The sequence below is a fragment of the Micropterus salmoides genome, unplaced genomic scaffold (genome assembly GCF_014851395.1).
Source record: "Micropterus salmoides isolate LMB-PRFRI ecotype aquatic unplaced genomic scaffold, ASM1485139v1 Ms_hic_scaffold_2, whole genome shotgun sequence".
NCBI lineage: Eukaryota > Metazoa > Chordata > Actinopteri > Centrarchiformes > Centrarchidae > Micropterus > Micropterus salmoides.
Genome location: NW_024041150.1, coordinates 17,736,523 through 17,756,713, shown reverse-complemented (window position 1 = coordinate 17,756,713; position 20,191 = coordinate 17,736,523). Strand labels below are relative to the sequence as shown.

General features: G+C 45.4%; 1 protein-coding gene across 1 annotated transcript in view; it reads left to right on the top strand.

Moving 5' to 3' along the window:
- Positions 1 to 20,191, top strand: part of LOC119912877 (interferon-induced very large GTPase 1-like) — a 34,492-nt gene that overhangs the window by 7,332 nt on the left and 6,969 nt on the right. Inside the window, 3 exon segments of the mRNA XM_038732105.1 lie at positions 3,078 to 3,192; positions 3,298 to 3,402; positions 6,614 to 6,775. Of these exon segments, the coding sequence (XP_038588033.1) occupies positions 3,078 to 3,192; positions 3,298 to 3,402; positions 6,614 to 6,775 (382 nt within the window).

The window sequence follows — 20,191 nt, the reverse complement described above, 5'->3', positions numbered from 1 at the left end:
TAAATAATAAACAGATTTGTTCAAGTTCATTCTTAAGCCAGATACAGTAGAAAAACTCTCAACACATCTAATTGCTTTGATCCATTTCTCTCTATTAGACAAAATAAAAATTGTATCATTTGCCAGTTGAGAGAATTTAAATGATCTAAGGTCACTTTAGGTCTACTTTGGAACCATAGACTGTTTTTAAATGTTTACAGCCGCAGTTTGTGTAACAAGGAACAGAAAGGAGCCTTCCCTTAGACTGTGGTAGCGACTAGTGGTCGGTGTGGCAGCCTGGCAGCCTGGCAGCAAGGCAGCAAGGCAGCGACCAGTGGTCGGTGTGGCAGCCTGGCAGCAAGGCAGCAAGGCAGCGACCAGTGGTCGGTGTGGCAGCGACCAGACCATGGAATTGGCTACAACCCCCTCTCAAAAACTGCTCACTCAGTAGTAGCGTCATTACTAGTTTAACTACATTTCTCAGTAGCTTGGTGGTAGCGTCTTTATTTTCTGAATCAAATAGCTTTTCAGTAACGAAGCTCTTTTATTGACCGAGTAGTGCGGTAGCTTCCACACACGCTACATTTTCCCAAGCTTTTCTGACGGATCAGTAAATGTCACCACCGCCACACACGGACCTGTATGTGCAGCCGGCAGAAGCGCTTCCGTGTGATGGTGACATCACGTACCAATCCTTGGGTTGATGCCTGCGACTTTGCTGCAGGGGAATAAAGACAGTTTACTTTCTATTGTGATAGTTATTGTTACACCTCTTGTGAGAAGGATCAGGGTCCAGCCTGGACACCTCTTCCTCTAGTGAGAAGGAAACTTTGATATGTGGCAGAAACTTGTTTCCATGAGATGAGAGATCTCTCTCTCTCTCTCTCTCTCTTGCCCATTGCCATGAATGTTTAGGTTGTTTAGGTTGCAATGTTCCAGAGCGCAAATTCACATATAAAATATATAAGGAATTAATAATGTGATAATTAAGTTACTTTATACAGACAACAACGGTTCTCTGTTTGTTGCATGAGGAAATAAATTTAGCTGCAATGATGATGAGTTACATGAGTTTCTGCGTCGTGTCTGATTTAGCTCTCTCTCGCGCACACACACACACTGTTTGGAGCAGGTTTTTAGTCTTCTATTGCTACTGTGGAATGAAGTTAGTTCAATATGAACTAGGGCTATTGTGCCAGTAGAAATGATTCTGTGCTTCTGAGCAGGACATACAGCAACCTATAATTATTCATGTGCAGGTGTTTGTTAACCAGGTTACTGAGAATCATGCTGCTCTGCACCGTTAACTGAGACTGAGTAACAACACAGTGCACATGTGTGCAGATACAAACTCCATCAAAAGTCTCTACAGCTGTTAGAGTCGACTGACCGCTGATCCAGCTGCTGCCGTCATCAGAAACGAACATCGCCTCACGTGACGCTTCGGAGGAAAGGACGTCTCTAAAAACATATTTCCTCGTTCCTTCTCTCCTGGCCTGGTTTCCTTTCGTCTCTCCATGAAACTCCGGTGGGCAGGACTAAGACGCTAGGAAAAGACGCAAGTGAGGGAAACGTGGATGCAATTAAGAGACTTGAGAAGCACCCAGAGATGAGACTAATGAGACACAGGCAGGCAGAGAGACAGCAGGGGAAAACAGACAGACACTAACAGGTTGCGAAACACAAGACAAGACTCTAAATGGAACTCAAAACCCAGAACAGACAAGACAGACCAAGTAACTGAGAAATACAGGCAACTCCACAAGACAAAACAGACTAAGGTGGCTGAACAGAACAAAACAGGTTAACACCGAGTGATCAAATCGTAACCAAATGAATAAATGAAACTGACAGGGAACATAAACTGACATCTAACAGACAGAAACCAATCACAACAGTAGGGAAACTAAGGCAGGCACCGATAATATCAAAAGAAGACAGAACATATCAGAATATTAAATAACAAACTAATCCAGAACATAAGCAGAGAGATCACAAATAATACACATAAACTACAACCAACAGGGGAAACAGACTGAAACAAGGATTAAACAGAACACAGAGCAGACAACTCCAAAACAAAGCAGACATAGAACAAGGAGTAAATACAAAGACATTAACAAACACACAGAGCCAAGATACGAGACAGAAAAGGTACTAAGTGAGATAAACTGAATGTGCAAATGAACACTGTAAATAACAAGGCTAAACAGGGGAAACAAAACAAGGAACAAATCCCAAAAACAGAAAACATGGACTGAACCAGTAACACAGAGTGGACAAAGTAGACAAGATAACAGAACAACACAAACAGACTCCCCAACAAGAGACAACAGACAGGATCAGACCAACAAGCAAAAACACCCAGAGTAAACTGGACACAAGAAAACAGACAGGAATGAAACCCAAAATACAGACTAAATAACAGATACCAAACTGACCAATAAACAAAACTCACAGAGACCTAAACTAAACAAAACAAATCAGACAGGCAGTGTGACATTTAGGCTTCTTTGACGACAAAGATCCACATGCTGTCGGCTCGTTCTAAATTATACTTGTAACGTTAGTCCTCCATTTGTCCAGATGCCACTTCTCTTCTTACTTTTAATAAACCAGATGACTATTTATTATTATTATTTCCCACTTCTTCGAGCATCCAACGATGTCTACACTGCCAGAATTACACAAGAAGAACAACCTAGTGAATAAATGTGCTCTGTAGTGCTGTTTGTCCATCTTTGAACCGTGCGCTGGGGGCGGCCACACACTTTGCCCAGCCCCCAGCTCACTACAAATGAATTAGAGTAAAAAGTGATGGTTGTGATCAAGAAAGTGTGTCAGTCATGTAGGCTGCATGGAATTTTAAATTTTGTTGGATATTTAAGGTTTTTGGGGAATTAAACTCTATTTGTTATTGCTTTCAGTGAAAAGCTGTTTGAATAATCTTGAGTAAGTGTGGGATGACTGAGAGTGAACTCACCATTTCCAAAAGATCCAGTAAATAAAATGGAAATAATGTTCTATAGGTTAATGTACTGTGCATGGCATAATGAGATGATTGATTACTTTCCATTATATTGTTCTTATTTATCAAGGGAATAAGTGATGAAGATTCATTTCATTCACTTAACTGTGAGGAAGCAGAGGACACTCCATCAAGACCATGGCCTGGCAGCAAGGGTGGCTGTCAACAGACTGACGATTCAAGTGGTAAAGATCAGCTTTATGCAATATACTGTTCAGCAGGAAGCCACTAAATGTTGTGCAGTATTATTATTATTATCAACAACAATGTAATTATTGGTATTTCCACAGTGCCCTACCCTCCTTTCATGTCAACAGACCATAACAGCATTGTCACCAGATGCAGGGAGGATTATGATGTACCGAAGAAGAGAAAAAGAACATCTGCACATACAAGTGAGTAAAAGAAAAACATAGGACTATAAAAATGAGGCAATAAGTCACAAAGTCCTTCCCAGGGAAAACAATTTTTCTGTAAAAAGAGGAATAATATGGATAAATGCTGAATGCTGAAGCTTAAAGGGGTACTTTGCTATTTTAATCCAATACACTTTTTGTTAAATTTGGCCAATATTTCCTCATGGGTAGGTAGCTCTCTCTTTTTCGTGTGCTCTTAAAAAAATCCGGTTTTCCTACACAGCCCCTAGGTCTGTAAATTTAGCACAAACAAAGCTGCTCGGAGCGCTCGAAGCAGTGGGAGAGAGAAAGTAAACAAACAGCGGTACATTCGAACATGCTGGACTTTTTACGGGACTCTAGCTGTGACGATGACTGAGAAACAGCCTGTTAAAGGTCTAAGGGATTGTGAAACAAGTTATTTGACCAGGCAAGGTGAAGACCTGTGTTAACTTCTGTGAGGGGTTTCAATGCTGTATAAATCAACTAGATTTGAAAGGAATGAAAACCGATGCTTATCAGTCACTGTATTTTTGTACATATGATATCAAATAACTCCCTAGTTTTTTACTCTGTTGTGTTTTGGGTGCAGTGTTTGTGTGCTTAACTTACACATATTGTTTGTTTGATGATGTTTGTTCACTAATTGTTGTCTCAATTTTCCTTTCCTTTACCGATAAATAAACTAGACTTTGTGTCTTAGATTTAGGCTTAGAAAAGTATTTTGCTTCAATACATATTTAAATATTTAACAACAAACTCTGCAGTATCACATAGTATCACTTTAAGCTGAATTGGATGATATTTTAGCCCCTACCAACTCATGGTCCACTCGGAAAGTTGATTTATATTTTTCCTGATGAGATCTTCTCAGGAGTACAATGGGTTTGCAATGACATCATTTTTCATATATGATACCACTGCAAAAAGTAAAAGCAGGTTGAATGAGCTCTGCCAGTTAGCATTCCACAGTGGTCTGCTGCTGCTCCCTTTCTCTATCCTCATCTTCACCCTCATCACCGTCTCTTGTTGCCAGATGGTCATCCTCCACTTATTATGTCCACCAGATTCTCGTTCGGACCATTGATCACCATTGATGAACCACGCAAAGAATATTATATCGTTTTTAAACAATTGTCTACTTGGAATAGCCCTACAAAGAACCGCGACGTGCATGCCGTGTGGCCGAAAATGCATGCACGTCATGTCGCAAAACTCGGCACAAGACCGGTGAAGTATGGAAAAGTGAATGGCAGTGTGTAAGCTGTCATTACCTAGCTTGTTTGATGACGTTTATCTCGGCCCACGCAGAGCCGTTAAAAAAAAACAGCCGATAAATAAGTGTCAACGTACCAATCAGTGTACATTATGCGTAAATATTTACTCTATACTATTATTATAGTATATTAATACTGTAAATATTTATTTATAACAGCGTAATGACAATAATAAAGCAGTGTTTCAATTCACACTGTTGTTGTATATTTTATTTGCTCCAAAGAGATTTTAAGTTTCACAAACCAAGAATCTTCTGTACATCACGAGCCAGATGTACCTTGATTTAGGTTAAAACTTTACAACATTACTGAGAATTTAATGATAGAATAGCGTTACGAACATTGACACTATTGTTCAGCTGTTGCTGGACACGTCTGCTGTGTTGGCTGCAGTGGTCTGTGTGACTGGACCTGGGTGAGCTAACCGGAGCTAGCTGGTTAACTATTCCTGACAGCCCCCCGAAGTATATTACTCTTACCCTAACCATCACAGGGTGTGTGCCTAAAGTTATTGATTGTATCCACGTCAATGTCAACCGGTCAACGTTAACCCTACAGTGGCGCACATCGGCCGCTAGCAGATATGACTAACCTCCATTGTGTTGCTGTGCAGCCTCCGTTAACGTTACTGTAGCTATATATTGACACCCGCCGGCACCATGGTCGGCACTTGTCAACTCCGAAAACATTTGAACACATTTTCGATTCGCCGTCAATTTTCGTCAGACTGCCGATATTCAACCTCTACACAGTTGATTTCTCGCCTCAAAACTTCTCAGAAGTGTATTTAAAGTTCTGTTGTTGGCCTCTAAAGAATAAAACGGTTAACATTAGGATCTATACTGTACGTGAGCCAAGATTAACATCATCACGTTTTGTGTGCTGTGTCTTCTGGGACAAACCATATTTGGAAGTTCAACTTCCGTCAACTTCCATCAGGTCTGCGGGCTGCAGACCTATGGCTGGATATACTTGAGTTTTTGTGACGCACGCCTACTACGCTACTAGGGCACAAACAGATCTACTGCGCATGTGTGGAACAAGTCAGCCAAGCAGTCTCCAGAAAGTAGAATAAACAGAAGTGGCCCGCCTCAGTAGTGTTTGCAGCTGTCCGTTTACGGGTCTGCACCGGAGTATAGGTCTATTAAAGGCTTTAATCACCCACCCACTGGAGATACGCCGATCTATCGGCTGGGGAATAGGCCGCTTTTCAGCTTAATCGACCATAGAAAAAAGTTGGCACAGACACTACTTTTTTCATTCCATTGTACATATTGTTGAGGGCACTATATAGGTTAGGTGTTTTGAACATGCAAGTCGGACACCAACATTAAATGGCAGGGTGCAGTGGACCATAATAGGCTAGTAAACAGTGGTTTCAGAAACAACCTTTGACTCTTGATGCTGTTAGTTTAATTGCACATTATTGTAGGAAATTTACAGAGTTGTTTTTAATACATGGATGTTTACAGGCAATTTCCTGTGCAGCTCCAACCAATGAAACACCAAAATATGATCCATTCTTTACTGAACTCTGCTGTGTTTTGTCCACCTCAGCCTGCTATGGTTGCAGCACACTGCTCACCTTATGGACTCAACAGCAGTCTGCGCTAGCCTTGCATGTTCTGTCTAACATGGACACTGGCTCTCTTCTCCTCCTGCATACTCAGCTTTTATATATCACCACACTGCCAGTGATGAGAATAGAATAGTTCAAAGGTTTGCAAAACCTTTAAATACAATAAAGCATTTTTGTCTCCCAATATCTGACTGAGTAGTAGAACTTTATCAAGACAACTTGCCATGAAAATTGTTGTAACGTGGTAAAGGTCAGCTTTATGCAATCTATTGTTCCGCAGAAAGGGAATAAATTATGTGCAGTATTATTATTATTATTATTGTTATCAACATTTTAATTATTGTTATTTCCACAGTGCCCTGCCCTCCATTGAAGTCAACAGTCGACCATAACAGCAACCAGCCAGTGTCTCTGCATTTGGACACTCCTGCTGGTGAAGTGAAGAACTACATTGTCACCAGATACAGGGAGGATTATGATGTACCAAAGAAGAGAAAAAGAACATCTGCACATACAAGTGAGTAAAAGAAAAACATAGTACTATAAAAAACGAGGTAATAAGTCACAAAGTCAACGTAAAAAAAACTCAATGTAAAAAAACAAAGCTGAACCTTAAGCTGAATTATTTGATATTTTAGCCCCTACAAACTCATGGTTCACTGGCAAAGGCGATTATTATTTTCCTGATGAGATCTTCTCAGGAGTACAAAGGGTTTGCAATGACATCATTTTTTATATTGTATATCAGAGGTCACTAATTGGCGGACCGCGGGCTGGATCCGGACCCAGCACCGTCCTCTCCGGACTCAGACCTACAGCGGATTTATTATTGAGAATTACTACCTCGTGACGGAGCGTTTCTTCTTTTTAACCTGAGCTGCTTTTCTAGCATTTACTGTACCGGTTTAGCGGACCAGGAAACTCACAGACCAATCGCATGTACTCCAATCGTCTCATGTGACTCTGCTTAGCCAATCAAATCTGTGCATTCCGACAGGCATCCTAGCTGGCAGGACAAGTTAGAGCTCATGTTTCTCACTGAACAAGAGAAAGTAGGATGTTACGGTTGTTAGGCAGCTGCTCTGCTCATGTTGGCACATTGAAAAGGCACAGGTTCATGAATAACACACAGAATATAAGAATGAAATACTAGTTGGTAAACACTCATTAAACATTTAGTAGTCAAACCTTACATTGAAAGAATAATGACAGTGGTCAACACCTTCACCCAGCAAGACCACATTTATTCTCCCAATGGCTACACTACAAACACTTACAGCATGGTGAGTTTTTAGATAAACTACAGCAAACCAACAAAGTGAACAAACATGTCAATTTAAGTTGAACAAACATGTCAATTTATGTCCACTTAAGAAACAACAAGGAATTATTCAACAGTAGTAGCTCTATAAGAGGGAATGAAAGAGAAGAGGAGGCATTACAGCTGTTCATTTGTTAAGATGTGTTGATGTAAATTGGTTAAGACTGCACTTCATCACTTCAAGCTACACTTTTTATTTATTTTTATCTGAAATTAATTATTTATTTTAGTTTACTTAAATTTAGAATGTATTATTAGAGTGCTTATTAATTATTATCCCTCCAGTTTGATGTGAAAACTGAATACTGTTGAAATATTGTTTAGTTGTTGACTAAAAACACAGAGCCCTCCTGTCTCATACCAGTTTGTGATGTTTCCAGTCAGGATGCTTTCAATTGCTTCTCGGTAAAAGCTGACAAGAACATGGCCGATGATGGGTGTCGTCCGCAAACTTCATAACAGTGTTCTCTCCGTGTCTGGGAATGCAGTCGTAGGTGTACAGCAAGAACAGAAGGGGGCTGAGCACACAGCCCTGGGGGTCTCCGGTGTTGAGCACTAGAGTGGAGGAGGTGTGTCCACCAATCCAAACTGACTGGGGTCTCTTTGTGAGGAAGTCTAAAATCCAGTTGCAGAGTGTTTTTATTAAACCCAGAGTGCTGAGTTTGCGGATCAGTTTCATGGGGGAGATTGTGTTGAATGCTGAGCTGAAATCCACAAACAGCAATCGGATGTAGGTGTTGTTTTTCTAAAGATGTCTGAGGGCTGAGTGGAGGGCAGTGGAGATGGCATCCTCTGTGGATCTGTTGGTTCTGAAAGCAAACTGATGAGGGTCCAGGCTGGCTGGGAGGTTTTTCTTTATGAGCTGAAGAACCAGTTTCTCAAAGCACTTGATCAGAATGGGAGTGAGTGCCACAGGGCAGTAGTCATTCAGACTGGACATATTCACTCTCTGCAGGACTCTCCTCACATCTGCTGTGGATACTGACAGTGGCCGGTCCTCTGGAGGTGGAGTAGACTTTACAGCTGACTCCTTGTTGAGGAGATCAAAGCGAGCACAAAAGGTGTTAAGTTCATCGGGTAATGTGGTCTCACATATGATGGGGGAGTTCCTGCTTTTGTGGCCTGTGATGTTTTTGATGGCCAGTCACATATCTTTGGTATTGTTGGTGTTGACGTCTGTCTCTAATGTCTCAGCTTTGCCTCCTTGATGCCAGCTTTCAGTCTCGCCCTGGCGGTGCTATAAGCTTCTTTATCACCCAACCGAAATGCAGCTTTTTTGGCTCTGGATAGAGCCCTCACCTCTCCATTCATCCAGGCCTTCTGTTTGGGGAATGATTTTATAGTCTTGGTGATCAACACATCATCAACACATTTGCTGATGCATGATGTCACTGATGATGTATATTCCTCAAAGTGCTGGTCCTGGGCGGGCCTCTCTGTACATACTCTAATCTGTGCTCCCAAAACAGTCCTGTAGAGCTGCTGTAGATTCATCTGTCCACATCTGACCAGTGTTTTAATTGTTGGCTTGACCCTTTTAATCAGCTGGGTGTTAAGTGTTAGGTGTTCCTCAGGTACGCTGCTATGCAGCCAGGTCTCTGTGAAGATGAGGGCACAGAAGTCTCTGGTTTCCCAGTGCTGAGCGAGCCTTAGTCTTACTTCCACCATATTATTCTCCACCGATAGGACATTAGCCAGAAGTAGGCGAGGGAGTGGGAAATCCTTTGTTCCAATCTTATTTAGTTTCACTTTTCTCCCCGCTCGCTTTCCTCTCTTCCTTTGTTCGCTTGTTTTGTCGGGAGATGCCGTTGCTAGTTTCTATCACATATCATTACAAACTGAGTAACAAGATTTCAAAAGAAAATATATCTTGAGTGACAAACTCACTCAGGTAATCCAAGTGCATATTGCTTGTGCTGCTTGGTTGCTATGGTAATTGGGGGGGGCAATTGGATTTGAGGAATCAGAAGCTGGATAAAATAAAATAATTTACAATTGTAAATGTCACATGTCAGATATTTCTTTTGATGGGGATATGTTGGGGCTCGTGGTGGTGTATAGCTCCCACCTAGCCCCAACCTAATGCTGCCACACAGTCACAGCCTTTGACTCTTGAATCACATTATTGTGTTGTTTTTACACTTGTTAAAGCACTTTGTAACTTGTTTTTGAAAAGTGATCTACAAATAAAGATTATTATTATTATTAATACATGGATGTTTAAAGGCAATTTCCTGTGTGGCTCCACCCAATAACATCAGTGTGTAAGGATTTTGCATTTTGCACAAAGACCTGCTTCTGGGGCAACTTGCTGGCTAACCAACATACCATAATTTTACTTTAGCACATTCCGACTCTGTACCATCTTAAAATTGCTGCTTGTGGCAATGTTTAATTTTACGACTTTAACTGAGTTTTTTGGGATGTCCCAAGCAGATCGTGAGGATCGGTATTGAGCATATTTTAAAAGATTGTATTGACTCCAATAAAGCAGATCAAAATCTGATTCTTTACTGAACTCTGCTGTGTTTTGTCCAACTCAGCCTGCTATGGTTGCAGCACACTGCTCACCTCATTGACTCAACAGCTGTCTGCACTAGCCTTGCATGTTCTGTCTAACATGGACACTGGCTCTCATGTTCTACTGCATACTCAGCTTTTATATATCACTAAAGTTCCTGCTAGTGATGAGAATGGAAGCAGTATAACCTCAAACTGTAATCCAATTTGAATACTAACTGACAGAGTTCATAGTTCCAAGTTATGTTGTCTATCAATGTGGAGTAGAAATTCCAGATGTTTGTGGGTTGTTCAACCGTACACAGTTTGCAAAACCTTTAAGTGGTGCTAATTAGCAGAGTTTCAGGAGCAGGACCACACATCAACCACGTCATCGCCAGAATTTCCATAAATATCCACATGTTCTAACTCCTGCCTCCTGATCTTCTTCTTCTCCATAGGGTTATAAGGGGGTCCGTCGTGCCCGGTGCTATGGCAGATTTTCCTATCGTAGCTTCCCCACAACACTTTCAAATGTCTCTTCGGCAACCGCAAGCCTCGTACATCTTTCTGTTTCGATCACTAATAAATCATTTAATCATACCTGTTGATTGGTCCTTGCTAGTGAAATACAATGAAACTAAAGGCCGGCTGAGCGAACTCAAACAACTGGGTGTGTGTCCCACCCACTGAAACCAACCACTTGTCTTGTTAATCTGGAGGACAATCTCCGCTGAGTGCAATCAGTCCTAATGCACAACACCTGTATGCAATTAGACTCCTACTACTTCACTCTTCTTCAATGAAACCTATCACTGAAGCGTCAGCGTGACATGACCAGCGAGTCCACGGAGCAAGCCACCAACAAGGGTAACTTTTTCAATGCTCACCTACCCACCTAAAGCCACCAGCAAAAACTGCACTTACCCCATGTGCTACCATGCCATTCCTGTTTCCTGTGTCTCTGGTGCACGCAAGAGGTATCATGCCATTAGGCACTCCTCACGCCTTTAAAACAGAAACCACCCACATCTGTTTACTTCTCTTTTGGGTCATGTAACTGCCAGTCTGCAGTCAACAAAGCTGACATTATCAATGCTTATACAAATACATTATCTCTCGAGCTATTGACGCTCACTGAGACCTGGGTCAAACCAGACAACTCTGCTGCCCATGCTGTGCTGTCCACCAACTACTCTTTCACCCACACCCCCCGTCTGTCTGGGAGGCGGGGTGACTGGGCTCTTAATTTCCAACGAATGGAAATTCACACAACTGCTACCCCCGAATCAATATGCCTCCTTCGAATATCATGCTGTCTTGGTGTCCGCTATGGTACAGGTCTCTGTGATTGTCATATACCATCCACCAGGACAGATAGAGATAACTTTGTGGACGAGCAAGACACACTGCTGTCTTCAGCATGGCCATCCTCAGTGACATGAACATTCACTTAGACAAATCAAACTCAGCAGACTTCCTGTCACTGATTCAGTCCTTTGATCTAAAACTGGTTCTCACCCCATGACCCACAAAGCTGGCAAGGTGCTCGACCTCGTTCTTGTCCAAACTGTGTCACCGAATACAAAACAGTTCCACCTCTACACACGTCTGACCACTATTTCATTCAGTTCACGGTATGCCTACAGGAACAGCCCATTGTTTCAGGACAACATGTCTCACAACCTCCGCAACCTGTCTCCCACTCACTTTGCCTCAGTGGTAGCTTCTGCTCTACCACCCCTCAACACATTTTCCTCACTCAAGGTCAATGATGCCACACAATCTCTGTGCTCTACACTGAGCTCATGCCTGGATAGCCTGTGTCCTCTATTCACCAAGCCTGCTCGCCCAAACCAGTCCGACCCGTGGCTGACTGATACCATCCGCAGGCTGTGCACCAATCTCAGAGTCACTGAAAGACAATGGTGGAAAACAAAAGGGATAAGAAATGCATCCTATCTTCCTTCTCAACGACAGCAACAGTGCTGCCAAAACTGCTTTCTATAATGACCGAATTAGCAGTGCCACTGACTCAAGGAAATCATTTTCCACTTTTAAATCGTTACTAAATCGTCCTCCACCTCCACCGCCCACAAACCCGTCTGCCGATACCTTTTGCTTTCTTCACAGGCAAAGTGGCGGCTATAATTAGCTAATTCTCTAAACTACTTCCGCTCCAGTCAGCTCCCACGCTGTGAGCATGTCACAAGAAAACCTCCTATGTAGCAGTCCCTATACATGTCTCACTCCCTCTCCCTTGGGCAATGATGCAAAAGGGTCAACACCAAGCCTAACATGTAGCAGTCCTACTACATCTTTTCCTTTGTCCTCCCAGGTCATTGGCACTTGACTCTCCTCATTTACTCCTCTCATGGAGACTGAGGTATCAGAAGCCGTAACCTCCCAAATCAAATTCAAGTCACTAATGCTTGCATACAGAGTGACTACTGGGTCTGCACCTACAGTATCTAACAACAGTGAGTACACCCCTCACATTTTTGTAAATATTCAAGTCTGTCTTTTCATGTGACAACACTGAAGAAATGACACTTTGCTACAATGTAAAGTAGTGAGTGTACAGCTTGTATAACAGTGTAATTTTTCTGTCCCCTAAAAATAACACATCCATTAAATTGTATACCGCTGGCAACAAAAGTGAGTACACCCCTAAGTGAAAATGTCCAAATTGGGCTCAATTAGCCATTTTCCCTCAACGTTGTCATGTGACTCATTAGTGTTACAAGGTCTCAGGTATGAATGGGGAGCAGGAGTGTTACATTTGGTGTTATCGCTCTCACACTCATACTGGTCACTGGAAGTTCAACATGGCACCTCATGGCAAAGAACTCTTTGAGGATCTGAAAAAAAGAATTGTTGCTCTACATAAAGATGGCCTAGGCTATAAGAAGATTGCCTGATCCTGAAACTGAGCTGCAGCACGGTGGCCATGCAGCGGTTTAACAGGACAGGTTCCACTCAGAACAGGCCATGGTCGACCAAATAAGTTGAGAGCACTTGCTCAGCGTCATATCCAGAGGTTGTCTTTTGGAAATAGATGTATGAGTGGTGCCAGCAGTGCTGCAGAGGTTGAAGGGGTAGGGGGTCAGTCTGTCATTGCTCAGACCATACGCCGCACATTGCATCAAATTGGTCTGCATGGCTGTCATCCCAGAAGGAAGCCTCTTCTAAAGATGATGCAAAAGAAAGCCTGCAAACAGTTTGCTGAAAACAAGCACACTACTGGATTACTGCAACCATGTCCTGTGGCCTGATGAGACCAATGCTAATTGCTAATCTCGACCACCCAGGTATATTCTATCTTTGGTGTTGGAACTGAGGGGCAAATCGATGTCGCGGCACTTTGCGTGTGTAGCTTCAAGCGAACAAAGGCCTCGTTGCGCTGGTCAAACTCTTATGGCGTTGCTGGAAGAGGCACGCCGGACGCGTGCCGAAGCGTCCAGAGAGCAGAGCGGAAGACCAGAGCACGAGGAGAAGAGAAGAGCCAGAGAAGAGAGAGAGCAACGTCGTGTGTCGGTCTTTTGTTGTCTGGGGTTCCCCAGAGGGCGTTTCCGGTTTCCCGAGGGACTGCCTTTCTAAACTTTAATGTCTAAAAAGAAAATCTATTTGCGCGTATTATAATCAAATATTTTCCACAATCAAACCTCAATGGTCAAACAGTTGTACCGTTCTAAGTTAAGCATTTGGTAACAGGAAAACAATTGTCACATTATTGGTCCTGTTAAATAATGAATGACATTTATACATTTAACAGCATTTCCGACAATGGTATGTAATACTTATTTCGTCCACTTGGGGGAGCTCAGGTTACATGAAGAAAGCTTAAATTAACCCAAAACAATCTTTCCTTAGGAAATGGGGAAGTTTAAGGTTTCCTGCCCCCCTCTATAAATGCTAATCGCTGGTTAGTGTCCCTTTAGTCAGTTTAACAGTCAGGCAAGCTTCGGAATCAAAACGTGCCAGTTTTACGATCAACTGCTCATGAATAGCACTTAGAGAAAGCGACCTTTTCCACCCCCTTTCCGTTGGGGTCTCTTCAGCAGTCTGCTAAAAGTTGATCTTTAACCCTCCTGCTCCTCTCTGGGAGAGGAAAAGAAGAATTTGGAGTAGCTCCAAATTTATTCAATATAAAATGCACAAATCCACACTGTTGTTCACTACATTGGATAGGTTTGTGCAGCAGTGTTCATGAGAGAGAGAGAATTAGAGGGAGCGAGAGAGCGAGAGAGAGGGGGTGCTGCACAAATATATGCTCCTCAAAGCAGCTCCTCAATCAAATGTGATTTTAAATAGGCCTACACCTAGTAAAAAAAAATAGAAAATCAATTCGTGGCGGTCAGTGTTGATAATTATCCCATACATTGATTTATTTTTGGGCCGCCACAAATGAATCAATGTATGGGAAACACTGCTTTCACTACCACCGCCCTTCACTCCCTAACAAAGCAGTCTCTCCCGACTTTTTAACTAATATCATATTCATAACAGCAGCAAGGAGGAGAACGTTTATTAACACCACCGGCTGAAATAAAAAAATAAAAGCAAGTAAATCGCGACTTTTGAACTACCGTTGTATTTATAAGAGCAGTATCTCTTCAGTATTTTTTTCTTCTAAACATTACGTTAAGGCTTGTGCATACTACGTGACTTTCAGCGTCGGCTGATGGCCGTGCAAGAAATGATAAATGGCAAATAAACATTCTATGAGAAAGGTTTGCTTGCACAATAGGAAAACATCAAATGCAATGTAAAAAAAGAAGAAACAGATCTGCCTTGTCCAAAAAAACTTAACAAGCTGCTGATTACCACATCATATTCAGTAATATTTTTATATAATGAATTGTCACCGGCCACATGAATTTTCTTTCCCTTCATATAAATTTGTACTGTAAATTAGTGCAGAAAATGTCTCTAGAATGCAGGAAATCAAGAGTTTAATGTTCAAAATCTTCTGGGGAAGGACCACCAGACCCCCCAATCGAATTGCCTATTTCATCTATGAATATTTCTTCTAAATAGTGTTGGAGTATCTTGTTGACTTGTTCTCGAGACTCAAATAAAACTTAGTTTTTACACACCCTTCATATGAGCCCTTAAATGTCCCCACCACTTTGGAACACAAAGTGACGGCCTTGGCAAACCTGCACTCGAAACAGCTGTTGTTTATTAAAGATAGCAATTATAAAGACAAAGAATATGGGTGAAAGAATAGATTAGTACACGCAGGTAGCAGGGATTGTCTGTGCTACAGACAGAGCTGGAGGTGAGTAAAAAGTGTTTTGAAGTGAAGAAGTAGCTGTCTGTTTCACCAGCTGCCTTCTCTCATTGGCTGGATGTGGATGTCGAGTTGGCCGACTCCTCCAGATATTTGGTATGCTAGATATGTGGCTGGCGTTGGTGATGTTTCAGTGATGTGTCCTACAACTGGCGACCGCAGATCGACCGCTGATTTACCCCCGATCACAGCCTGACGGTCGCCGAGCTCACCGACCGGCAAATCAGGCTAAAAATCGTGTAGTGTAAACTAGGCTTTAATGCAACTCTCTCCCGACGAGTCCAAGCATCAGTGACAGTAGCTGCCGGAGTTTCTTTTTGTAAGGTTCATGTGGCTGTGCTGCTTCTGCAGATGCTCCAATAAATTATATGTAGAATTGTTCGCAGTTGAAAGTTTACACTAGACGACAATGTTCTTTGCATCTTTGACTGTGACACAATAATGGCAGTAGCTACTTACAACTGTGGAAAGGATGCCTCTCTCCCTCGTTCTCCGTTCTTCTTTTAGTTTTGGCAGACATGAACAACAAAGCCCGGTGCCTCTGACCTGCCGCACAGTCTCGCATTCACATCAAGGATGGTGCATTCAGTAATGAGTTACTTAGATTAGTAACTGTAATAAAATTACTGTTTTAGAAAAGTAATTAGTTACACTACTAGTTACTGGGAAAAGTAATATTACAGAAACGTATCACTGCCCAACACTGACTGTGACATACTGAAGTGGAGGATGATCCCCTCCCTTCGGAGACTGGGCCGCAGGGCAGTATTCCAACATGATAACGACCCCAAACACACCTCCAAGACAACCTCTGCCTTGCTAAAGAAGCTGAAGGTAAAGGTGCATGGCCAAGCATGTCTCCAGACCTAAACCCTATTGAGCATCTGTGGGGCATCCTCAAACAGAAGGCAGAAGAGTGTAAAGACTCTAACGAAGGTTACGATATGGTAACCCTAGTTCTATTAGCGCAGGCGGAGCCCTCTACTGGACTCTATGGGTACTACCTCTCCTCCTATCACACGCACGTACTCGCCCACTGAAATTTTGAATACTGTAAGTAGCCGACCAATTGGACGTCGCTACTGTACGTGCGTACCGCGTAGCGGTGTCCTCACTGCTCAGCATCCAACCAACCCTTCAGCAGACGGCGGTGGAGTGGCAGGGCTCCATCGTAGAGGAGTCTGTCTGTGCTAATAGAACTAGGGTTACCATATCGTAACCTTCGTTCTATCTCACACAGGCTCCGCCCTCTACTGGACTCTATGGGTACAGTGGGTGGAGCCCGATGACTGTCCGCCCAGCTGCGACAAGCCACAGCTCACCTCACTGACACGATCGGCCCCAGGTCACCAGCCACAGGCCCTAAGCTGCCTCCATCCTAAGCGATGGGGCAGTGGGCCACCCCTCAGAAAGGTCACTAGACCGCTAGGGGTTTGGCATGACCAGATGGATCTTATCCAGCCAGATCCAACACCTGGACTGTTCAGACCCCTTCCAGGGAACATCACAGTCAGTGTAAAAATGTTTTCCCTGACAACCGGTAGTCTATGGTAGGCACCAGTCTCCTTCCTCACAGATCCTGAGTCGCACCTGCGAGCACAGATCCTGAGAAGGAGCCCGACACATCCAAGAGGTAAAAACGCACAAATGGACATGGTGAAGACCACGATGCCATTGTGCAAATCTCCTCGACGCTCACCCAGTTGAAGAGGGTCGTTGACACAGCCACACCTCGTGTGGAGTGAGCCCGGACCACCGAGGGTGGGTCTTTCCCCGCCTGCATGTAGGCCAGTCACAAAGCCATCCGGCTAGGCGCTTCTTGGATAGAGCTTTACCGATCACACCGTAACCAAAGCAAACAAGCAGTTGATCAGTGCGTTGAATGGGGGCCGTGCACTTCATATAATGTGTTAGGGCGCGCACAGGACACAACAGATGCAGCCTCGCCTCCCTAGGCCCAGGGTGGGGCGGAGGGTGGAAGGCATCCAAATGTATGGTCTTCGACCTGAACGAGCTTCTTAGGAACAAAGGAGGGGTTCGGTCTTAACACTGCTGCACTGTGGTCACCACGAAGCAGCATGCAGCTGGGATGAGCCGACAGGGTGCACAGCTCACTCAGCCTCTTGGCAGAGGTGAGAGCCAGTAACAAGGCTGTCTTGAGAGGTAGAATCTTCAAGGAGGACTGTTCCAGGGGCTCATAGGGGTTTGACCTCAGAGCCTCTAGTACCAGTGGCAGGTCCCACTGGGGTGCAGAGACACGTAGCACCGGTCGTTGTCTCCTCACACCCTGCAGAAAACGCTTCACGAGGGGGTGGGTGAAGACAGGTCTGTCGCCAATCCCTTCATGACAAGATGAGATAGCTGCCGCATACACCTTAATGGTTGAGTGTGACAGTCCCTTCTCCATTAGGCCCTGTAAGAAGGAAAGGATGGATCCCACTGAGCAGGTTATAGGATCCATTTCCTTCTCAATGCACCAGCGCTGAAAGCCCAGCCACTTAGCTTTGTAGCAGTAAGTGGTGGAGCCTGCCCTCGCCACCTCTGCGGACAGCCCAGCCTGTCTCAACCTCTCCCTTTCAGGAGCCAAACCTGGAGAGGTTGGCCGAGCACCGGCAGTGTGCCTATGGCGCATGACTCCTGTGACAAAGCCCCAAGACCTGAGACACAGGCCAGGGCTCCGTCACTGCCAGCTGCTTCACCTCTGCGTACCACCCCGCTGATCTGTGGCTGGGGGCTACCAGGATGACTGACAACCCTTCCTGTCTCACCCTCTCCAGCAGGGGGGGATGAGATGGAGTGGGGGGAAAGCATACAGCAGCCCTTTTGGCCATGGCGTGTGTACAAACGCGTCCACGCCCAAGGGCGGGCTGTCCTGTGGTAGGATCGAGAACCACAGTGGACAGTGGGTGTTGTGCCGTCTGGCAAACAGGTGGCCGTGGTGACCTTGAACGCACCACGGCCGGTCGCTCCGTTGACGTCATTGCCTGCGACAGTGTTGTCGTAGCATCTACGGTGACACGTTCACTATCAGCAGAACTGTCGAGAGGAGCAGTGACGAGCCGGGGAGCTCTCCTCTCCACAGCTGTTGGCCACTGTGGGAGAGATAGTGTCCCCTCTGCGGCCAAACGGCGCAGCGAGCCGCTCGCAGAGGCAACGAGCAATCTTCTCTGCTTTGCTATGACGGGAGAGACGTGGCTAGTGACAGCATCTCTCCGGCAATAGCGGGCTAGGCTGCTGCTACCACGGATACTCCGTGATGTGCTGCGACCTCTCGTTGGAGCAGTTTTCGGCAGCTTAGCGTGTATGTCTGTGTGGCACGAAAACACTGCCAGTGAGCTAGCAGCGCGCCCGAGCGGGTTCACGTAGGCTCGCTGGGAATACAAGCTAGGATCAGATAGCTGCATTGTGCCGCTTATATGGCAAGAGCGGCTCGTTTCTCAGCCGTCATGCCGCGGAAGCGGAGTGTGTCGCAGCTCAGGTGGCGTAGCAAGCACTGTGGATGCCCGGGCCGCACCACCAGTTCAGCCTTAGTCGGGAGAGCGGTGTGGGCCACGGGGCAAGCCGTTAGCTTAGCGTCGGTTAAGTGGCGTGTTCAGCACAACACTTTGCTGGGAAGGGGTTGGTGGGGAGGAATTAGCTCTTTGAGGAATGTAGGTTGTTTTAATCAAAACATTTGGTACATTTACACCCTTGTCACAAGCAGCACACAACTTATAAACATAGTGGCTTGGACATGAGACGGAGGGGAGGGGCTCGGCCACATCGGCCGGCTGCTCTCCCTCCTCAGCCAGTCATTTCAGCGGCCGCTTCTTCCCCCAGCCACAGGTAGGCTGGCAGGGGGGGTCTAGGTTGCTCCTCTGGCCGCGATGTAGATCCCCTCGCCTGTGTGGGATCCCTGGGCGGCCCGGTGTCTCGGGGAGGGCGAGGTGCATCCGTGGATCCGCCCTGAGTAGCCGGTGAGGAAGACAGCGGCGATCTGGTTTGGCGGCGAGCACGACGTCTGAGGGTGGCATTACGACGCCGAGGCTCGCTGCCCTTGCCGTGAGCCAGCGGCAGGTGGCGACTGAGCTGATCGGGGACTCGGAGCACTGCCAGATATCTGGGAGAGCCGGGGAGACGAAGGCAGGCTGAGCGCGGCGAGTCGGCTCCGGGAGGGGTTCTATGGGCCGACTCGCCGCGCTCAGCCTGCCTTTGTCTCCCTACCGGCTTAGGTGGGATGGGGGGGGCAGTGCTAGCCCGACGCGCCCTGCCGCTATAGCCATAACCGCGGGGAAGACTGAAGAGGAATTAATTTGCTCTTTAGACACGGCCGAGATGGCCGCGGTAGAAGTGGCTGACGCAGATGACAGGCTGTCAGCATCATTGTCGATCAGCGGCGGCGGAAAGGGACGGCAGGGAGCGTGAAGCCAGATCGGGGGCCGGAGCATCCTCCTCAGCAGGGAGGGGATCCGGGCCGGCGTCTTCCTCACTCTCCTCGCAGATGAGGCAGAGCTCACACTGCCGGAAATGCTGTCGCCGGATGAGAGGAATGGCTCGGCAGTCAACACACAGCAGCGGTTGGCGGATGCCATCTCTGCCGTGGTCCCTGCCGAGGCATTCAAAGCAGAAGCGATGAGTGTCTACCCCGGCGATCAGACCGGGGCACGACGGGCAAAGGCGAGCTTCAAGGAGCGGCGACTCCATCCGTGGAGGTGAAGTCAGTGTCTGTCTGAAGAAAAAAGGATGCTAAGCAGTGAGGACACCGCTATTTATACGGTACGCACGTACAGTAGCGACGTCCAATTGGTCGGCTACTTACAGTATTCAAAATTTCAGTG